This window comes from Scheffersomyces stipitis, chromosome 5, assembly GCF_000209165.1.
Source record: "Scheffersomyces stipitis CBS 6054 chromosome 5, complete sequence".
Classification (NCBI taxonomy): Eukaryota; Fungi; Ascomycota; class Pichiomycetes; order Serinales; family Debaryomycetaceae; genus Scheffersomyces; species Scheffersomyces stipitis.
The window spans coordinates 1,233,613-1,252,775 of record NC_009045.1 but is presented as its reverse complement, the minus strand read 5'-3'; the positions used below and the strand labels follow the sequence as shown (position 1 = coordinate 1,252,775).

General features: G+C 39.4%; 8 protein-coding genes across 8 annotated transcripts; 4 read left to right on the top strand and 4 right to left on the bottom strand. All coding sequences in view use genetic code 12, as the record gives it.

Moving 5' to 3' along the window:
• Positions 1–709: 709 nt before the first annotated feature.
• On the bottom strand, positions 710–1,725 carry PICST_83712 (predicted protein). Its single transcript, XM_001384887.1, has one exon. The coding sequence runs from the start codon at positions 1,720–1,722 to the stop codon at positions 733–735; it is 990 nt and encodes a 329-aa protein (XP_001384924.2). The 5' UTR covers positions 1,723–1,725; the 3' UTR covers positions 710–732.
• A 750-nt stretch (positions 1,726–2,475) lies between these two features.
• On the bottom strand, positions 2,476–4,804 carry PICST_67911 (predicted protein; the record flags this gene model as incomplete). Its single annotated transcript, XM_001384886.1, has 2 exons — positions 2,476–4,696; positions 4,760–4,804. The coding sequence occupies 2 exons, from the start codon at positions 4,802–4,804 to the stop codon at positions 2,810–2,812; spliced, it is 1,932 nt and encodes a 643-aa protein (XP_001384923.2). The 3' UTR covers positions 2,476–2,809.
• Positions 4,805–5,036: 232 nt separating this feature from the next.
• On the bottom strand, positions 5,037–5,987 carry TNR3 (thiamine pyrophosphokinase; the record flags this gene model as incomplete). The annotated part of the gene is made up of 1 exon (XM_001384885.1): positions 5,037–5,987. The coding sequence occupies one exon, from the start codon at positions 5,985–5,987 to the stop codon at positions 5,037–5,039; it is 951 nt and encodes a 316-aa protein (XP_001384922.2).
• Positions 5,988–6,613: 626 nt separating this feature from the next.
• On the top strand, positions 6,614–10,220 carry PICST_89961 (predicted protein; the record flags this gene model as incomplete). Its single annotated transcript, XM_001385209.1, has 2 exons — positions 6,614–9,779; positions 9,831–10,220. 2 exons carry the CDS (start codon positions 6,614–6,616, stop codon positions 10,091–10,093), a joined length of 3,429 nt encoding a protein of 1,142 aa, XP_001385246.2.
• Positions 10,221–10,696: 476 nt separating this feature from the next.
• On the top strand, positions 10,697–13,284 carry PICST_72313 (predicted protein). The gene has a single exon (XM_001385208.1). The coding sequence runs from the start codon at positions 10,883–10,885 to the stop codon at positions 13,157–13,159; it is 2,277 nt and encodes a 758-aa protein (XP_001385245.2). The 5' UTR covers positions 10,697–10,882; the 3' UTR covers positions 13,160–13,284.
• A 284-nt stretch (positions 13,285–13,568) lies between these two features.
• Positions 13,569–14,847, top strand: PPX1 (exopolyphosphatase (ExopolyPase) (Metaphosphatase); the record flags this gene model as incomplete). The annotated part of the gene is made up of 1 exon (XM_001385207.1): positions 13,569–14,847. The coding sequence occupies one exon, from the start codon at positions 13,569–13,571 to the stop codon at positions 14,805–14,807; it is 1,239 nt and encodes a 412-aa protein (XP_001385244.1).
• A 1,393-nt stretch (positions 14,848–16,240) lies between these two features.
• Positions 16,241–17,299, top strand: PICST_32328 (predicted protein; the record flags this gene model as incomplete). Its single annotated transcript, XM_001385206.1, has 1 exon — positions 16,241–17,299. The coding sequence occupies one exon, from the start codon at positions 16,241–16,243 to the stop codon at positions 17,297–17,299; it is 1,059 nt and encodes a 352-aa protein (XP_001385243.2).
• Positions 17,300–17,382: 83 nt separating this feature from the next.
• On the bottom strand, positions 17,383–19,094 carry PICST_32327 (predicted protein; the record flags this gene model as incomplete). The annotated part of the gene is made up of 4 exons (XM_001384884.1): positions 17,383–17,400; positions 17,475–18,668; positions 18,720–18,907; positions 19,091–19,094. 4 exons carry the CDS (start codon positions 19,092–19,094, stop codon positions 17,383–17,385), a joined length of 1,404 nt encoding a protein of 467 aa, XP_001384921.2.
• Between the last annotated feature and the right edge of the window lie 69 nt (positions 19,095–19,163).

Below are 19,163 nucleotides of genomic sequence, written 5' to 3'. Positions count from 1 at the left end.
TTTTGAGAAATGTATTTGCAGAACTCGTGGTTCTATTTTTCATAAATTTCGCAGCCATTTCCAACTATTACAGAAACAATAAATGAGATCGGACACAATTCGATAGATGACTGAGTAGCACAGCACGATAGGACTGGAGGCTATGCGAATGAATCACACAAAAACTTACTAACTGTTTCAAATCTTAGCGTGTTTCAATTTGTGAAAACTGGGGAAGTCAGAACTTTCAAGCGTATAACAGACCGAAAAACTTTTGTGTAAGCCTTTCGAGCACAATTATCTTTCACGAAGCAATACTTGAGATAAATATGGCAACGTGAGCATGAATAGGTAATTACTTTCGAATAGATGATATAACCGATTTGTTGCCACTAAAAGTCATGATTGCAGCATGAGGAATATAGGAAAGTAGCTTGGATCTTTTTGTGTGAGACAATTTGACATATTTTTTCTGTACACTGATAGCTGGAGAAAATGTATAAAAGTTTCAAGCTTTCCGTAGGGAGTAAATCATGCAATTTTACAAGCAGCAACAATTCCAAAGCTTCCAAAAGACAACATTTAGTAATAGGAGGGATTTTCTTGAGTTAGTACAACGACTTCATACTAGGTTAACCGGATGCACTTTATTCTAATGCTTAAAATGATGCCACTGAATAGGTGCCAAATATGCTGGTTAATAATAAGCTCTACTAATGGTGGCATTCTTCACTTAAACCAATTATTTCATAACTACCAATATGAACCTATATACTTAACCCCAATCATAACCAAGAAAGACTCTGGAATCTGCATATGATCACCTTCAATACTATAGAAGTCTATCTTACCTAAAGAGTGCAAGCTCTGAAGTCCCAACAAATCCCTTGTGTATATGATTGTTTGCTCAAAAGGTATAATAGCATCCGTTTCAGCGTCAATATCCTGGAACCCAGCGCTGTCCTTGGGAATCAAAGTGGTATCATCATCAAATGTAACCATTACAAACTTAGACAACTTACTTAAGTTTCTCTTGTAGGTAATGTTGACTTCTGTCCGTTCATTGTTGATATCAGCTAAAAAATTGGAATACTTCAAATAACTCGAGTAGTCCTTTGGAGTACGAAAGTATTGTGCTGGGATGATATATTTCTGTACATTATCGAACCAGACCAGCTTCTTGAGAACTTCATTTCTGTTCTTACAGAGCCAGTCATTGGCATCCTTACACATGGGAAGTTCCAGAACTCCATTGTGGGGAGCACCAAATGTAATCAAATTGCTTACTGAAATCAGAGAACACCTTTCAACTAATGCTCTGGCGAACACTCCACCCTGAGAAAACCCAACGATATCAAAGCCCTGGCGCAATTGAGGTACTTTCAGAAGCTGCTTACATACAATGTCCAACTGTTCGTTCGCATCACCTACAAATGACTTTTGTTCGTCTGAAGCTGGATCTTCAGCCAATTGCACGGAATGGACATATATATCAGGATGAAGCAGCTCAAATATGGTGGCCACCTTGTGCATTCCTGAAGAATTGAAATTGTCTCCCAAACCATGCCATAAAACAACGGGTTTGGGTATAGGTGTACTTGGGGGCCATTGACTATAATCTTCTACCTCAGGGAAAAGTTCCAATTCTTGGCCAAGACGTCTCAACCCTTCTGCTGGTCGCTCAGCTTGGTCGGCAAACCAGCCAAGTATATACTGTACGTTAAGAAGCGTAGACAACTGCATTTGTTGGTGAGGAGTGTTTCTCAAAAAGAACTAGAGAAATGTATATTTGAATAATCAAACGGTTTTCTTATCTCAGTTCATGTCTGGAGGCGCGCATGTGCCACACTCAGTCCAAACCAGATTCAACTGAGATATACCTACACCTCAACAATAACCAAAAAATTCTTCAGATGCATCGGGATGTGTCTGCACGAGCTACTGGTAGTCAATTTGCTATAGTATATCTATACTGCTGTTTCATTCACTCAATTTGTAGAAAAAAAAAGTGCTCCACGGCAGGTTCGAACTGTCGACCTTCAGATGACACAACTTTTACAAACTATGAGACTGACGCTCTGCCAACTGAGCTAGTGAAGCACCTTATAGTAAAAAATCGAAATGCAGTTCTTTCAGAGAACGCAAAATCACGATTTTTAGGCACGTGGCGACAATATGCAGGATATCATAGTTATTAGGTAATTTCACCCGGAGGTTTTTATCTTAGGATTTCCTCCATCCTTCGGTATGGATTAGAGGACGAATTATATACTTTGTAGGTGATAGATTGGACTTTAGTCGTAATACATGCCATTTCGTAAAAAAAAATGCAGTCCGATTATCTCTAGTTTATAGCTGTTTATATGGGTTAGTATGTTCAATGTATGCCACTGCGTTAAAAATAAAAAAAAAACACATTTATTTTGTGCTTATCAACTGGATAAAAAGAAGACTGGGGATACCTTTTGGTTTCCTACAAACTTTCGTTATGTGTTCGCAGAAGATTTTTTATCTATGTATTAGAGAGCCGACCTTACTAATATATGCAAATTCTCCATTGGTAGCTTTAGTAACTCTTAGAATTCCCTTATTCAAACTATTTCTTCGTGAAACAACATCCATCAAAAATGGCTGCAACGGCCGTTAGTACCATGTAGCAAGTTTTTAAAATCATATTTCTTATTGTCCAAATTTATAGTAAATATGCTCCTCACATCCTCGTATAAATGAGGTTTACTACCTGAATAGTCCATCTAAAATTGATATCTAATAGTATACTATGAGCTGGATTCTGTCGTCTTCTACAGATATAAAATCGCGTAGTTGGTGCCTAGTTCAATACTTTCGCCGTTTTTTGCAATTCCTTGGTGGTATCGGAAATCTCTTGCATCTTCGCAAACCTAGCGCTCAAAGATCTTTCCTCAGTACTTGTAACTTGAGCTGCATAACTAACAAGTCTATCTCCACTTGGGAGAGTAGCAATTTTGAAATTATGCTTGGGCCATATTTGTAGACAGTCTTCAATTGGTACCCTCAATGAAAAGAGTTCGACCACATAGCTTTCTCTCACCTCATTGATACCCATAGTATCCATTAAATGGAAGAGCCCCAATACTATCAAAAGTTTTACTATACGATCAATGGCTATGATATGCAAACGTTTACCAGGAGAAGGAGTTCCGATAGTATTGAGAAAATGGTTAGGGTCATTGATGTTTCCCCCGTAGTGAGCAGAAAGGACAGACAAGTTAAAAGATCCAGTTTCTAACAATTTACAAAATTTGACAATTAACGTGAGCTTCTCCTTATATGACCCATGCACTATCACAGCACTGAGAGATCTAAGTTTGAGCTTATTGAGAACTTTCTGCATTCTAAATTCATCGTTTCTTTCCTGTTCCAATTGGTTTAACTTTGGAAATGAAACGACACTAGAATGAGCGCTTCCAGGTCTTGAGGCAGATTTGTCCAACTCCTTGGCATTTGAGCAGGACAATGAACGAACAAAAAAGATCATTTCGGATTTGTAATGAGAAGTAGCATCTAATACCAGCCTCAACGACTTCAGTTTCAATAAGAAGTTGATGATATATATAAACGAAATCTCTTGACGATCAACTAAACTGACCAAAGACTCTTGTTGTTTAGAACCAGGAGTAAATTCTAAGTGCATAAGCTGTTGGGACGGTCCAAATGGATCTTTTATATGATCATCCTCTACTCCGAATTGCAACTTCATGAAAATAGAGCGTGAAAGGTTAGGGAAACTAAGCAAAATTCTGAAGTACAAATCAGCCTGCTCGTTGTATTTCGTTGCACAGCTTTCTTCAGATATTGATAGAGTTGTCAAGTTAAATGCCGTGAATTTGTAGTAGTTGATGAGGTCTACAAGGCTCACCGTATCAGTTCTGACGATATTGATTGCAGATTCAGGGTTGATTATTGGAACACTTCCATTCCTTGTCGAGGAAAAGAACGGTATGACCAATTCAGACTTACCTATTGTATATGCAACTTGTAAGAAATTGGTAAGAGTAGAGAATGCCCTGTTATAAAGGTTATCTCGTATCTGGGAACTGCATGTGTCGATAGTTTCGTAGTATCTCAACAAGCCATGTTGAACGGCTTCTAATATGACTTCCGCACTTTGTAAGTCTTCGTCATCTTCAACTTTATCCATAGAGATGAAATCGAGCGAATCGATCAAAATGTCGAAGAAGTGACGAATACTTCTGGAAGAAGCACAATTTATGATGGTAGCAATTGACACCCCATCATCAGCCAACATCGTTTTCAAGTAAGCTGCATATTCAAATGTGTACTGAGTCACTCTGGTAGAAATCTGGGGTGCCAAAGTCAAGTATGACTCAGCTTCAAAGTATGTAGCATTCAAGTATTTGACACAGTAGTACTGATTGAAACGACGTAGGGCTGCGACCATCCCACACATAAACGAGAGCCAGAGATGGCTATGTTCGCGAGACAGAAAGACTTGAAGCGAAGATTTAATTTCCAGGTAGTATTCATGGAGAATGTCGAGCTTGGCTATGAGTTCTCCTGGCTTGGAGATATCTTTGGGATCAAGTGCGATACTGGGCTGGATTTGGAGATGGAATCTGTGGATAGCTTCGATCAATATGTCCAGCGAATCACCCGCCTTAAGGTCACTGGTGACATGTGTTATAGACGAAGACATTGACCTCCAGGATGTTGCTCTCTTATAGAATATGCGTAGAGATGAAAATGAGTTTATTGCTCGTAATGCATAAGAGCTACATACCTTTTCTAAATTACCGAAATAGTAGTACGATTGCGAAAAATCCATTATAACTAGTATTCATTTTGTTCTTCAATATTCAATAGATAAATAGTGGTATAAGTGTACATAGTCTATTAGATGTAAATATTATCTATCTGGTTCTACCCATTTTTATATGAAGTCGAAAGTAGAGGTGTCTTAGTGTGGGCTATATCTTCTGCTTCCTTTTTACATTAATACAAATACTACACTAACTTGTGTAACATCGTATTTTTTCTATCTTGATCCTTTTGTTTCGCTATCTGATTGGGAAAGGCATTCTTCTATGACATCTGCTGACGATTTCATGGTAATTTGGTTCATTCTCGGGAGTGATGTACCCGTGTCTGATTAAGAAGTCAAAGATCACTATGCCACAGTTAGGCTTGAACTCCTTGTTCTTTACTCTCTCAAGCACTTCATCCACATCCATGAGACTGAAGTATTCAGCTTCGCCATCAACAGGCAGGGGCACTACTTCAGTCTCGTTGTCAAATGCGAGATCGTATATGTACTCTACTTCTGGTTGGACTCTTCCGTCGCTCGTCACATACATGTACAGAAGTACACCAGCACCTTTGGTATGAGAAACTACAAAGTCTTCATCAAGTCCGGCCTCCTCGTAGGCTTCTTTGACTACAGTCTCCCATATTCCATGGGGATATCCCAATCCTCCAGCAACGGTATTGTCTAACATGCCAGGATATGTAGGTTTTGTCGAGGATCGACGAGGAATCCATAACTTCAACTTTCCGTTCTCAGACTTCTCTGGTGGCACATATCCTGTCAAATGAGCTCCATAAGTTACAACACCCGTCAATACAGAAAATGCTCGTTCTATTTGCACATATGGAGTATGCGAGGGATTGAATACGGTATAGAGTTCGTTTCTCCAGCCTTTATCAAGAAGCTCCTCGAACTCTGGAAGATTCCTCCAGCGAGAGCTGATTTCAGCGAAAAGGTCGTTTCTGAGTTGTAAAGTATTGTACTCCGGTTTAAGTGTTATTGTCTTCGCAGAATTGTTCGTGGTAAAAGAAGTCTCCTTACTGAAATACTTAGTAATTGCACTGCTAACAAGTCCTATAGGTGTACCTTCGTGGGCTACGAGGGTATAGAAGTCTTCTAATTTCACAGCAGCCTCTCCTGTTGAGACAGAATTGGATTCATAAGGAAACAGATCCACGTCGTCCACAATATCGAGGGCAGCCATACTGAAATTGTAGTGGTTTATTGAATGTAGTCTGCAAACTTATGAGGCTCTTCGTGGTCTACGATGATCCAACCAAAATATACGAAAACAAAAGCAAACGTTTGTGCTCTTTCGAAAATATCTGACAACGTCTACCTTGATGTACTCAATTGATGTCTCCACCTAGAAAAACACAATCTAGTCCAAAGTAAAGCTACGCCCACAGCTGGTCTCTACTCCAGGATTATGACACTGAAGATCTGAAAATACGACCTGCAGGACTATGCGCTAATGGCTCTACTATTCATATTGTTCCAGATTTTTGTCTCACACTAAGAGCTGATGTGACATTTTTAGCTCTATTCAAGGCATTCTAGAATTATTTCGTTAGGAGCAGAAGGTAATTCGGAGAGCTATACGGAACATAGTGGTGATTTCATCTTTGAAAATAGAAATCTGAAAAGATTTTTCCAATACCATTTTTTCGCCTATCAAGACAGAAAGCATCGAACTAATTTTTACATTTCGCTAGTTGGTTTTCAAATAGCAGTTTTTAAATATCACCTGAGTAGAGGGTGTTAGAAGTCATTAATAATATTTAATAATCAAGTTGTATCTGTTCCAATATCATTTAATCAAGTGGAGAGATGTCCGGTTCTTCTCGATCCCTTATTAAGGCTCTTAATGAAGTCTTCGAGAGCTGGGACGACTCAGCGGGAGCACACTGGGTCGCTTCGCCAGAAGCTACCGAATGTTTCACAGTGATCTCGCAGTTTTTAGAAAGACACAATACTTTTTCTATCATCAGACAGTCTACCAGCATAAACGATGAATTATTCCGAATATACAACTCCTACATCGAACCACTGTCCAACCTACAGAAAGAATATATGTTTTTGAACATTCTTCGACAATTGCTGCCTGTTCTAAGAAGAGATGATGTCATGTTATGGGTGAAAACTTATTTAAAGCCAGCAATAGACTCAGCGGGGTTTGACTTCAACTTTGTACAAAAGTCTAGAGAGTTCATCGCTAAGGTAGCCATAGATATAATGCCAACGGATGATATAGACCTCCGAAAAGAACGTGAGGAAATAGCCTACTTAGTGATGGACATCGTTATCCAAGTATACATCGGTGTTGATGACAAATCATATGACTATATTAATTTGAAGATTAGCGAAGAGGACAAAGACAGCCAACACTTTCAGGAACGTCTTCGTTTCATTAAACACAACTGCACAACTATTCTCCAAGACTATGGACTCAAACAGACAATGAAATACTTCACCTTGTTGAACAATCATTTCGAGAAACCTTCAGAAAGATTTGGTGCCTTAACGTTGTTATCATCCTTGGTTTCTACTCAAACTTCACAAGTCTTCCAAATCACTAATACCATTCTTTTTCCAAATTTGCTCAAGTGCATACTGTATGATTTTTCAGAGAGCCTAGTTTATGTATCATTATCGGTACTCGTTATGCTTATTCCGCAGATTGGGAATCGAATATCGAACTACCTACTGGATTTGCTTATTATCTATATCCGTATTACGAATTGGGAAGAGTTTGATAGATATATTCCTAACCGATACGAATTATTAGTAAAGTTCCTTCACGATAAAGGTGAAAACTGGTCGATCTCCAATTTCGATTTCTTTAACGAACTTATGACTTTCGTTCCATTGAACAGCAAATTAGACTTCGATGTTCTGCATTTGGCGACCTTGATCTATGGACTTTTCCCGTTCAATTTCAGTAAGTTCTGTCAGAGCCCACTTACTTACTTGAATAAGTATCCTCCCAGGCTCATAGAGTTGAAATTCTTGCAATTGTTAGATACCAATATGATGATTCAAGATCCTGATGATCCAACAAAGCACATGTTAGAGAAGAGAGTTATAGACAAAACCAAAAAAGTATATCAAAGATTCATCATTCACCCTAATTTTATTGATTTCGACAGGTCTAATTTGCTTTCAGAAGAAATAAAAAACCCTATCCAATGGATATTGGATTTGTATAACGGTGAGTCTATTGGACCTAGTGAAATATCTGTTAGTTGCTTGAGTTTGAACCCAGATATCATGATAAGCATCAGTGATTCGCTTGTTGTTTCTGAAGACCACAAGCTTAGAGATAATCAGATAAGTGGAGGAAGCCCCTTGGGAAGCAACATTATGTTCAACAATAGAAACAATTTCAGCACAGCGCCCAACTCGCAACATGTGTCCCGTGCTTCTTCTGTGGGAAGTCCAGTGTACTTTAATATTAAAGATGGCCCTTCCACAAAGCTTATGGTTCAAAAATCATTACAGAATTACAATAGAAAGATGTCTGTTGTTCCAACTAATCTTGTGATTGATAACCAAAAAACACTTGCCCCAACGACACCTCTTCATTCTGAAATAAAGTTTAAAGATGTAAAATTTAACGGAGGAAGCGACAAGAATAACAGCAACAGCAGCAGTGTTAATAATATGAGCACTAGTTTGAATGGCACTTCGGTCAATGAAAATGGAATTGAAGAAAAATTGGATCATGGATACGAAGATGGCTTGAGCCAGGTTTCGTCTTCTGAAATGGTGCCAGAGTTGGGCAAATCTGAACCTTTACCAGAATTATTTATTACCCACGAGAAACTTTACGGATCAAACAATAAGGCAAGCGCACTCTCCTTGTCCAACCTTAATCTAGGTCCTGCTTTCATGGATGATCCGGGAAAGAAGTCATCCTCTAATTTGCTTAATGAAAAATTGAAGAGTGAATTGAGAATACAGAGACCCATCTCATCACCAACTACGTCTTTGGAAACTACTGCTGTTCACAAGGGATCGGTTGTTAGTTCTAGTGGATTTACTATGATCTCCACTCAAACGTTGCAGAATAATGGTAGTACACACAACGGAACTGCCTTAGATTTCTACCAGAGAGAATTGTTGTTAATGAAGAATGAATTGGAATTTTCGTCATATATGAAGCATTTGAATAAATTCCAATACATTCGTCTCAAGCTCAAAATGAACAAATTGCAGAGGGAAGCCAATCTTCACTTCCAGTCTATCGAGCACAAAAATAACATTCTGTTAATAAAGAGCCTTAAAGAAGAATGTGATACGTTAAAAGATTCTTTGAAGTCCATAAATCTGGAAATGGAGGACCTTAAGTCAGGACATAAATCTAAGATATTCGATCTCTCCGAGAAAATAATTGAGCTCCAAGAAGAAAATAGCGAACTAAGATTAAGATTGGATGACCTTTCTGGTGAAAACAGGTCGATAAATAGTGGTTTCAACACGATTGTGAATGAGGTTGTTCCAGAAAAGGATTTCGAGATTGAAAACTTGAAAATGAGATTGCAGGAATTGGAGTTGAACAATGTTGAGTTCAAAAAGCAAATAGAGCACTTCGAAGGCGAGAATAGTGCAAAGAGAGATATTGTAGATAAGAATCATGATCTTTCTATTCAAGAGAAGAAGATCTATAGTTTGAAAGAGGAGCTCCTATTGGTAAGCGACAAGAACCAAAAGTTAGCGGCAGAGTTGGCCAAGGCCCAGGACATGTACGAGTCTATTGTCAGAACCTATGAGAACAAGTTGTCATCATCTAAATTTGACTTGAATGAAAATGTCAATTCTTTCACGGCTCATTTTGAAAAGAAAATCCAAGAGTTGTCGACTACTATTTTAAGGTATGAAGCATTGCTTGAAGAAAAGAACTCCAAGATCATGCAATTGTCATCATCGAAGCCAATCTCCATACCAGGAGCCGCATCTAGTGGTGTTAATACTATATACAACAGAAGTTCGAAAAGTACTACGAGAATTCCATCTACTCCTGGAGATATCAACGACATGCATGGAGAAAAGGGAAGATCCAATTCGTCTTTGGAACTGGGAACTCCTCCTCCGTCGCGTGTTCCTATTGGAGTACAACAACATCCACTGCAACAGCTGCAATTTACGTATCCACATCTCAACCAAGTTGGTGCTCATGCTCCTCCTCAACCTCCTGCCGCCATACCACGGTTTTCTGCCAATCTCGTTCCGACTGTCGGTACTTCGCTGCAACAGCCTATTATTAGAGGAAGAGGTGGATATCAAAAGAGATCCAAAAAACACATGTAACTGGTTCATAAAATATAGGGCCCTCACCTCTGACGTTACTTTTGTGTTGCTCAAAGGAGACATTTTTGCAACACCTGTATATATTTATAGACACGAATTAATGAATCTGTAATTGGGATACGAAGATAGAAGACATGAAATAAAGAAGCATTGTATAGTATGTAGACATATTCTCAGAGTTCTACTAGTTGTGTGATCTTTCTTTTTCACAACTATTGCATTACCAACGTTCCCTCCACGTACAAAATTAAATAATTGTAATCTGCCCACAAAAAAGACGCGCTACCCTGAAATGTCGCAGTCACCAAAGACTCTCGAAGGCTACTAGTAGCGGATATTTCTCCTTCATTAAACCCCAGTAGAAATTAGTAGAAGTTTTGAAATTGTAGGGAAAGCCTCCCGTATTCATGCCTCCAAGTGATATCAATCTTTTTCATTTTCATTGTAGGCTTTCCTACTTGCCAATGATATCCCAAAGCCTCTTCAATCTTGGTCTTCATTTCGCATCCATCCTGCATACATTTGTTGACACACAAATGGGTCTGACGTGTCGTAATTGAAAAATGAAAAGTATAGAACCTGGAACTTCTTCTACGTATTCATAAACAACAGCTAAGTCTGGATCGGAATTGTTTGTAAAGTCCAGTGCAAATCTAATTGTGTGTATACCATACTGTGTGTCTTTTCAGACTTCAATTCGGTAGCATATAACGATTTTTCATCGGAAACAGATATTTTCACTTCAACAGTCAACATTTCCAGAACTAGAACAATTAGTAGATTCTGTAGATGTCGCTGACTTTAAGGAAAAGAGGGCCAAAAAAGGGCCAGAACGCCGTTGGCAATTCTGCTGCCCAAGAAGATGACGACTTAAAGAAGCTCCGCGAGTTGGAAGAAGAAGCTCGTGGATTCAAAGAGCCAGAGTACAAGTACCAAGTAGCTCTTGCAGCCATCACCATATTGGCCGCATACACTCGTTTCTATCACATTAGCATACCCGACAAAGTTGTGTTTGACGAAGTCCATTTCGGTAAGTTTGCCTCGTATTACTTGGAAAGAACGTACTTCTTTGATTTGCACCCTCCTTTTGCCAAGTTGCTTATAGCCTTTGCTGGTTGGTTGATTCGTTACGATGGTGCCTTTAAGTTCGAGAACATTGGCGACTCCTACATCACCAACAAAGTGCCCTACATTCCCTTGAGAGCACTTCTGGCTATTCAGGGTACGCTTACAGTACCTGTGATGTTTTTGACAATGAAGACGTTGGGATTTTCTGTTGCTGGCTGTCTTTTCGCAGCTCTCATAGTCTGTTTCGACAATGCCCATGTAGCTGATTCTAGATTAATTCTCTTGGATGCCACTTTGATCTTCGCTGTTGCCTTGACTATTTATGCGTACTCCAAGTTCCTGACATACAGAAAGCAGCCCTTCTCCCAGAAGTGGTGGACATGGTTGACAGCTACTGGAGTGAGTTTATCTTTGGTTATTTCTACAAAATATGTAGGTGTGTTCACTTATGTGACGATCGGCATTGCTGTAATCCACGAGTTGTGGATTTTGTTGGATTATCAGAAGGGATTGACAATTCCTGAGTTTTCGAAGCATTTTGCAGCCAGATTGTGGTCATTGATCATCATGCCCTTCATTATCTACTTGTTCTGGTTTTACGTGCATTTTGCCATTTTGACCAAATCTGGCCCTGGTGACAATTTCATGTCAGCTGAGTTCCAGGAAACTTTGCTCGAATCCCCTATGGCTAAATTGTCCAAGAACGTTCACTATAACGATCTTATCACCATAAAACATAAAGATACTGACGCTTTCTTGCACTCGCATTTACACTCATATCCATTGCGTTATGAGGATGGAAGAGTCTCGTCCAATACTCAGCAGGTTACTTGTGTTTTTGACCCAGACAGCAAAGAAGCCGAAGACGTCAACAACCACTGGGAAATTGTTCCTAGCTCCAAAGACGTCGCAAGAGGTACTGATGTGTACACCAACGATGTTGTCAGGTTCAGGCATGTAGGAACTGGTGGGTATTTGCTTGCCCATGATGTTGCTTCCCCATTAAAAGCTACACATGAAGAGTTCACCATTGCTTACGGCGAAGACGCTGCTGTGACCAAGTTCAACGAGACTCTCTTCAGATTGAGATTCGGTGGATCCGGTTCTACCAAAAACAAAAACAAAAGGAGAGTCATCAAGACTAAAGGTACACCATTGCGTATTATCCATGTAGACACCGTAGTGGCCATGTGGACACACGACGATGAAGTCTTGCCAGAATGGGGTTTTGGCCATCAGGAAGTCTCTGGTAACAAAAAGACGCAAGACTCTGACAACGTCTGGACTATCGACGACATTGTAGACATGGACCCTATAGATCCAAGATCCAAGTATGTACCCAAGCAAGTCAAGACGTTGTCATTCTTTAAGAAATGGTGGGAATTGCAAGGATTGATGTTCAAGCACAACAATCAGTTGTCTTCTGAACACCCTTTTGCATCACAGCCCGAAACCTGGCCATTGGCTTTGTCCGGTGTATCTTTCTACAACGATAACGACAACCGTAGACAGATATTCTTCACCGGTAATATTATTGGATTCTGGTTGGAAGTTTGTTTCCTCTCAATCTATTTGGGGTTGTTGTTGGCTGATCAAGTCACTCGTCGTCGTCATGTATACATTTTGAGTGACAGAGCAAGATCCAAATTGTACAACACATTGGGATTCCTCTTTGCCGGATGGGGTGCTCATTTCTTCCCCTTCTTCTTAATGAATCGTCAAAAGTTCTTGCACCATTACTTGCCAGCCCATTTGTTGGCTGCATTGTTTTCTGGTGGTTTGGTCGATTTTATCTCGAGCAACAATATTCGTGATTCTAACGGTCGCCCTACGGTGTACAACAAGATCAAGAGCACAGTCATTGTGACCGGATGTTCCATCGGCATTGTGTGGTTCTTCTTCTACTTCAGACCAATCACCTACGGTGATACCACCTTGTCTGTTGAGGAGGTCAAGGCTAGACAATGGTTGGACATCAAGTTGCACTACGCCAAGTAGAAGAGCTTTCTTTGGAGGCATTATATATATTGATATGGACCACTAATTACACATTTCTGGTGGATGATGAATTACAGACTTAGTAGAGTATGTAGTACAGAATTGAACTTGTACATTGGCACTTCATGCAAGTTAACCGGTTTGGATTCGTAGTTTCAGTATATATTAACTTAGAATTGTTTGTTGCCTACCACACTATACTACGAACAAAGCACATATAAAAGTATGGCAAAATACGTTGTACTGGAATTATGGACTTCAATTAAACTATTGCAGCACGGCTGATGTGCATTGTCAACTTTATTCTGCTGCTGCAGAAGCGCGAACAAATACGAATTAATGAACCCGAAAGAATTTCTCAACCAAACATAACAAGCGTCTTTTCTGTTACTTATTCTAAAACACGAAGATGTCAGTGAAAACATTTCTTGTCAACTTGCGAAGCAAAATCAATGCAAATGCATTGCCTCTTCCATACAAGTTTGTCACTGGTAACCAATCGGCAGATATGGACTCGGTTATCAGTGCTGTCTCATATTCGTACTTTGAAAATCTCAAAGATAACAACAGCTATGTGATTCCATTGGTTAACATTCCGAAGGAAGACCTCAAGTTGAGAAGAGACATCGAATCTTTGTTGCAATCGCATTCTATTACAGAAGACTTGTTGTACTTCTTAGAAGACTTTGAAATCTTATCTGGTGGAGCTACCAACGAGTTGATTCTTGTAGATCATTGTAATATCCAGGGCGACCTCTTGCACCAGCGCATGAACGAAGGCAAGTTGAAGGTTGTAAGCATAATTGACCATCATGCAGATGAGGGAGTTTTCTTGGATTCTCATCCTAGAATCATCCACTCCAACGGTTCTAACTCATGTTTGGTATTCAACTACTGGTACGATCAGCTCGGCAGAAACGATGCATTGCTTAAGCAAAATTCAGATATAATAGAACTTTTATTGGGTCCTTTACTTATAGACACCTCCAACATGACCCAAAAGGTGGAAGAAGGAGATGTTTCTGCCTTCAGCAAATATAAGCAGATCTTAGATCTTGGCGCTGGCAACGCTCCTATCATCAAACAATTTGTTGGCCCTGATGCTGGTGATGATATCGTTGCTGGCTTCTACAAGAAGTTGAAAACTGCCAAGAAGGACTTGAGTGGATTCAGATTTGTCGATGTTTTGCGTAAGGATTACAAGCAATTCAGCTTTTTGAGCGGCGATAATGTCGGTTTCAGTTCAATTGGAAAGTCGTTGAAATGGGTCTTATCCAACTACACCATCGAAGAAATACGCGAAACCTTATCCAAAGCTCTTGTCGACTTCAATGTGGATGCCTTGGTGATTACTTCATCTTACACCCAGAAGGAAACGAACATTTATACAAGAGAGTTCTGCTACTACTACGAGGACAAGGCCAATGCCAGATTCAACGAATTAGACTCGTTGGTTAAGGAGCCACTTCAATTGAACGACTCAGTCTACGGTGCTGACAAGGTTGGAACCAAGTTAACTAAAGTCAATACTGATTCCAAGGGTATATTCAAGATCTATAACCAGGTGAATATCAAGGCATCCAGAAAACAGGTAGTCCCTATCGTCAAGGAAGCTCTTGAGAAATATAGCTTAGATCATACTTTGTAGAATTGATATATAGATTCCTCATAGAAAGCGGTAAAGACTGATTTATTCCGTCTAATTGGGCAATAAACTCTTCGAAGAGCTCAGGATATGGGATGTCTAATGACTCGTATTCATCAGATGAATTTGAATCCTCATTATCTTTGCAGTAGAGTACTTTTAAGGTATTTTTCAAGAAACCGTCATTAATAGCAATGTCCAACGAGACGTTCATTACCCAGAAGAACCATTTGTGGCCTTTATTCTGAAACATGAACTTTCTTGTTGCCAATGAGTTGATGCGGTCTATAATCGTATTGTAGATGAATAAATAAGAAGGAAACGTCTCTATTTCTACTTTCTCATCACATTGGTATTGAAGTGACAATCTCCATTTTAGCAACCTCATGGTATTCAGGAATTTTGCTCCCAAATATCCACCACAACTACTACATTTGATGTCTTCACCTTGTGCAACTACATTCACACATCTATTTACAAGAAGATAATGGTTTCCTATGATGATATGTCTATCATTAGCAGGTGTTAGTTGTCCTTCGTATGATTTGTCGTGAGGCTTGTCGTCGTGAGGTTTGTGGCAATGCCAGAAATCCATGAGTTCGTACCAGAACTCTGATGGCATGTCCTGGAACTTGTAGTCCAGAGAGTCTATTATAATTTGTCTGCATTGTAAGCAGTTGAAGGTAAATTTGTTGCTGTTCCCAGATATTACAGGGGTTTTCCTTTGAAGATCTTTGCAGGACCATTTGGTGTTGTACTGAGACATGAACGACTTTGCCATACCTGTAGAATTGTTATTAGTATCTGCCTCGATAGAAAGGGTAAAGCTTAGACATCCTCCGTTGTCAAGCTTGAAATTCGAAAGTTTTGGTTGTGAAATTAGGCGACTTGGAAGGAGTATTTCATGAGTGTTCCTTTTGGTTGATAAAATCAACTTGTCAGGCGCCAGTAAACGAATATTGGATATGTCTTTGATCGTTTCTTCCTTGAAATCAATGACTACTGAAATGGTATTCAAACGAGACAAGAGCTCAGCATATTGCATTGTATGAAATTGTTGATAAAGATAAGAGGAATTTGATTTAATAATTTGAGAGGCATCATTTATCTAATTAATTTTCAGTTCGCAGCCGAATGTTAACTATTGGAGAAGAGCTAAAACAGAAGAATAAACGGATAACGTCATAAAGCTGGATCTCAAACCAAAGCCATGTAAGTCGTTTAAGAAGCTCTACTTCTACCCGAGTATGTCCCAAGACGGTATTATCATGCCATTACTCAATTATCTACGTAGTTAACATTTACTAGCTGTCTACATAGTTAAAGATCGCGGTGCACGAACGCGTAATCTGCGAATATTTATTTATATTTACATTTCAGAAATTCTTTTCACTCCAAAATCGTACTTCACTAGTCTTCAATTCACATCCTTAATTATGAGTGGCTTTCTCGACGATTATTCGGAATCCTTGGAACAATTTGAGTCGTTTCGTGCCGACGACCAAGATGTACATCAACATATAACCAGCGGTGAACATGACCCTGTAGATGGAGATTCCAATGTTGCGGATGCCGAACAGGATGATCTCCTTGGTCTTGATACCCAAATTAAGTTGACTAAGAGAAAACCAACTGCTCGTGTAGATAACAACAGAATATTCAGTCAAAAAGGGTTAGGGTACCTTTTGAAGAATCACCATAAACTTCTGAAAACGATACAAAGAAATGACAAGCAGTTTGAGGAGAAATCCAAGAACGGTCGCGTTCACAGAGCACAGAAATTTCAACATGAATACGATAACTTGTCCTCTGTATTGCAGTTCTACCAATTGTGGTGCCACGGCATGTTTCCTAAAGCCAACTTCAAAGACTGTGTGCATTTGTTGCGATTGTTGGGAGCTAAGTCCCCCAGATTAAGACTATACAGAAGAGAATTGATAGAACAGGAGATCATTAAGTTGAAGGAGGCTAGTGGCATAATTGTTGAACAAGAAGAACGAGAAAATACACTTCAAGCAGGGAATATAATTGTTGATGCTGAGAATCAAGAAACAGAAGATATTATTGAAGCATCAAACATTAATAACGTTGTATCCACTGAAACGTCAGGTGAAACAAATGGTTTATTTGTTGGCGATAATGATGACGATGACTTGTATCACACCCCTCCTCCTCCAGAAACAGTTTCCCCAAATATAGCAGTACTGTCTATTGTGGTTTCTAAACCAGACTTGGCTGATATCACTGGTGTTTCGGATACTGATACCACCATAGTTGACAAATCTGAAGTTAACATTCAACCTATAGCAATACCAGTGTTAACTCAAGTATCTGATCTTACAAATACTACCAACAATGAATCTGACCATGACGCTTTCTCTGATGACGATGATTTCTATGCTCTGCTTAATGAAACATTCGTTCATCAAGAACGACCACCTCAAGAGTCCGACTACGATGCCGAAGAGGAAGTAATGAAAGAAATGGGGCTATGAATTTCATACTAATTAATTATCAAACGCTATCAAATCATGAAGTGAGATATATCTTCCTCAACATTCGAGTGAGAGTGTAAATCTCAGATACAACTTCGGGGCTGAAATCAAACTCTGCAGACTCATTAAAACATGCTATTAGGTACCCCCCACTTCGTAAGAATACATCAAGTACCTTTTTGTCAGATGCTTGTGATTTGCGAACAAGCTTGGAGTTGTTTCTGTAGAACGGCATTATGATTCCCTTATTGTACTTGTATTTTGTCACCTTGTTGATGTACTCAACTCCGAATTCTGATGTGAAGGCTTTGTACAAAATCGAATTGTCGAGGCAAAAAGTTGCACTAGAGTTACCTCCAATGATTCTACTCATGTACTCACTTTCCTGGTTTTCTTTTTTGATCAATTTATTGGCATGACGGTAATTTTCAGCTTCGATTTTCACCTCATTAGCAGGGAAGTATTCTGGTGCTGTCTGGTACGGTTCAGCAATTCTTATTTCAATGAAATAGACCAATTCAATTTTATAGATAATTGAGATACTGTTAGCCAAAGATGATGCCGCATTTTTCAACGAACCAATACGGAATAGCTTATCCCAGATTATCTTGTGTTGCATTTTATTATCTTCGCCTTTTAGTATCCTGTTAAATCTAAAATTGTGGTTTTGGGAGTACGGACCACCTGAACCATCTTTTTCAAAAACAGTCTTGAGTAAGGACTTCGTGCTGGTAGCTCTTCCAAGCCGTTGGTTCAACTCATTTAATTCATTGTCCAATTGAAGGTTGCTCTCATTTGACTTCTTTGCTTTTGTGAAGGTTTCGCTTGGTGTATCCAACATCTCCACGACCTCTTTGCTGATGTCCTGAAGCTTATGACAATTCTCTTCTGAAAACGTTGGCTTCGCGAACGAATCAAAAATAGCTAATACGCCAATGGCTTCGCCTGTCTGGGTTAACAATGGCACACCGCAGTAGAACTTAATAAATGGTAGTCCAGTAACAAACGGATTCTGGGATGTTCTCCAATCCTTTGTAGTATCCAAAATAAGAAAGTATCCCTGTGATAGAATAGCATGACAATCTATAGAGACGCCTCTGGGAATCTCGCTCACATTCAACAGCGTTTCGATTTTGATCATAGTTTTTGTGTTGTCTATAATTGAAATGGAAACGCCACTAACATTGAAAGTCTTTCTAAGTCTAACAATAATTTTCTTGAATATGCTCTTGTCATTCCAATGGTCAAGTTTGGAATACTTGAGAACTGGCTCTCTGCGGAGTGATTCTCTATAGCATTCGGGAGCCTTCAAAAATCCAACCGGCTCCATACAAGGTGGACAGGGCACATTGGACAAGTTCCACTTACCCTTTTTATGTTAATATTTAATCTAGTTATTGTACAATGTAATCTAACTTACTTTTGAATATGCGTCTAGAAACTGGGATGTAGTGAGCGGGATATTTCTAAATTCAGTACCGTTATTAATACCAATTCTGATTATCAGATCCGGCTTGACGCTGCTGTTGACGGTCTTGGGCTTCCTTGCCTTCAGGGAAGAAGTTCCTGGGTCCTTGCTTGAATGGTTCATCAAGGTATTAAAAGCGGCTGTTGAACTTAAAGAAGAGTAATGGCTAGAAAGGTTGAGAGATATATTCGCAGCTATTTTTCGCAGCTATTTTTGCGGCAATAGCTTAGTGAAAAAGAATAGAGAATCGCAGTGCAGTCTTGAATAAGCGAAAGTCTTCGCTGTATGCAATTTATGCCATAATATGTTGGTGTGTCGCTTACTCATTACGGTGGCAGATACTTGTACGATAACAGGCATTACTGGGTACAATCTCATTGGTTCTACTCTATTCGC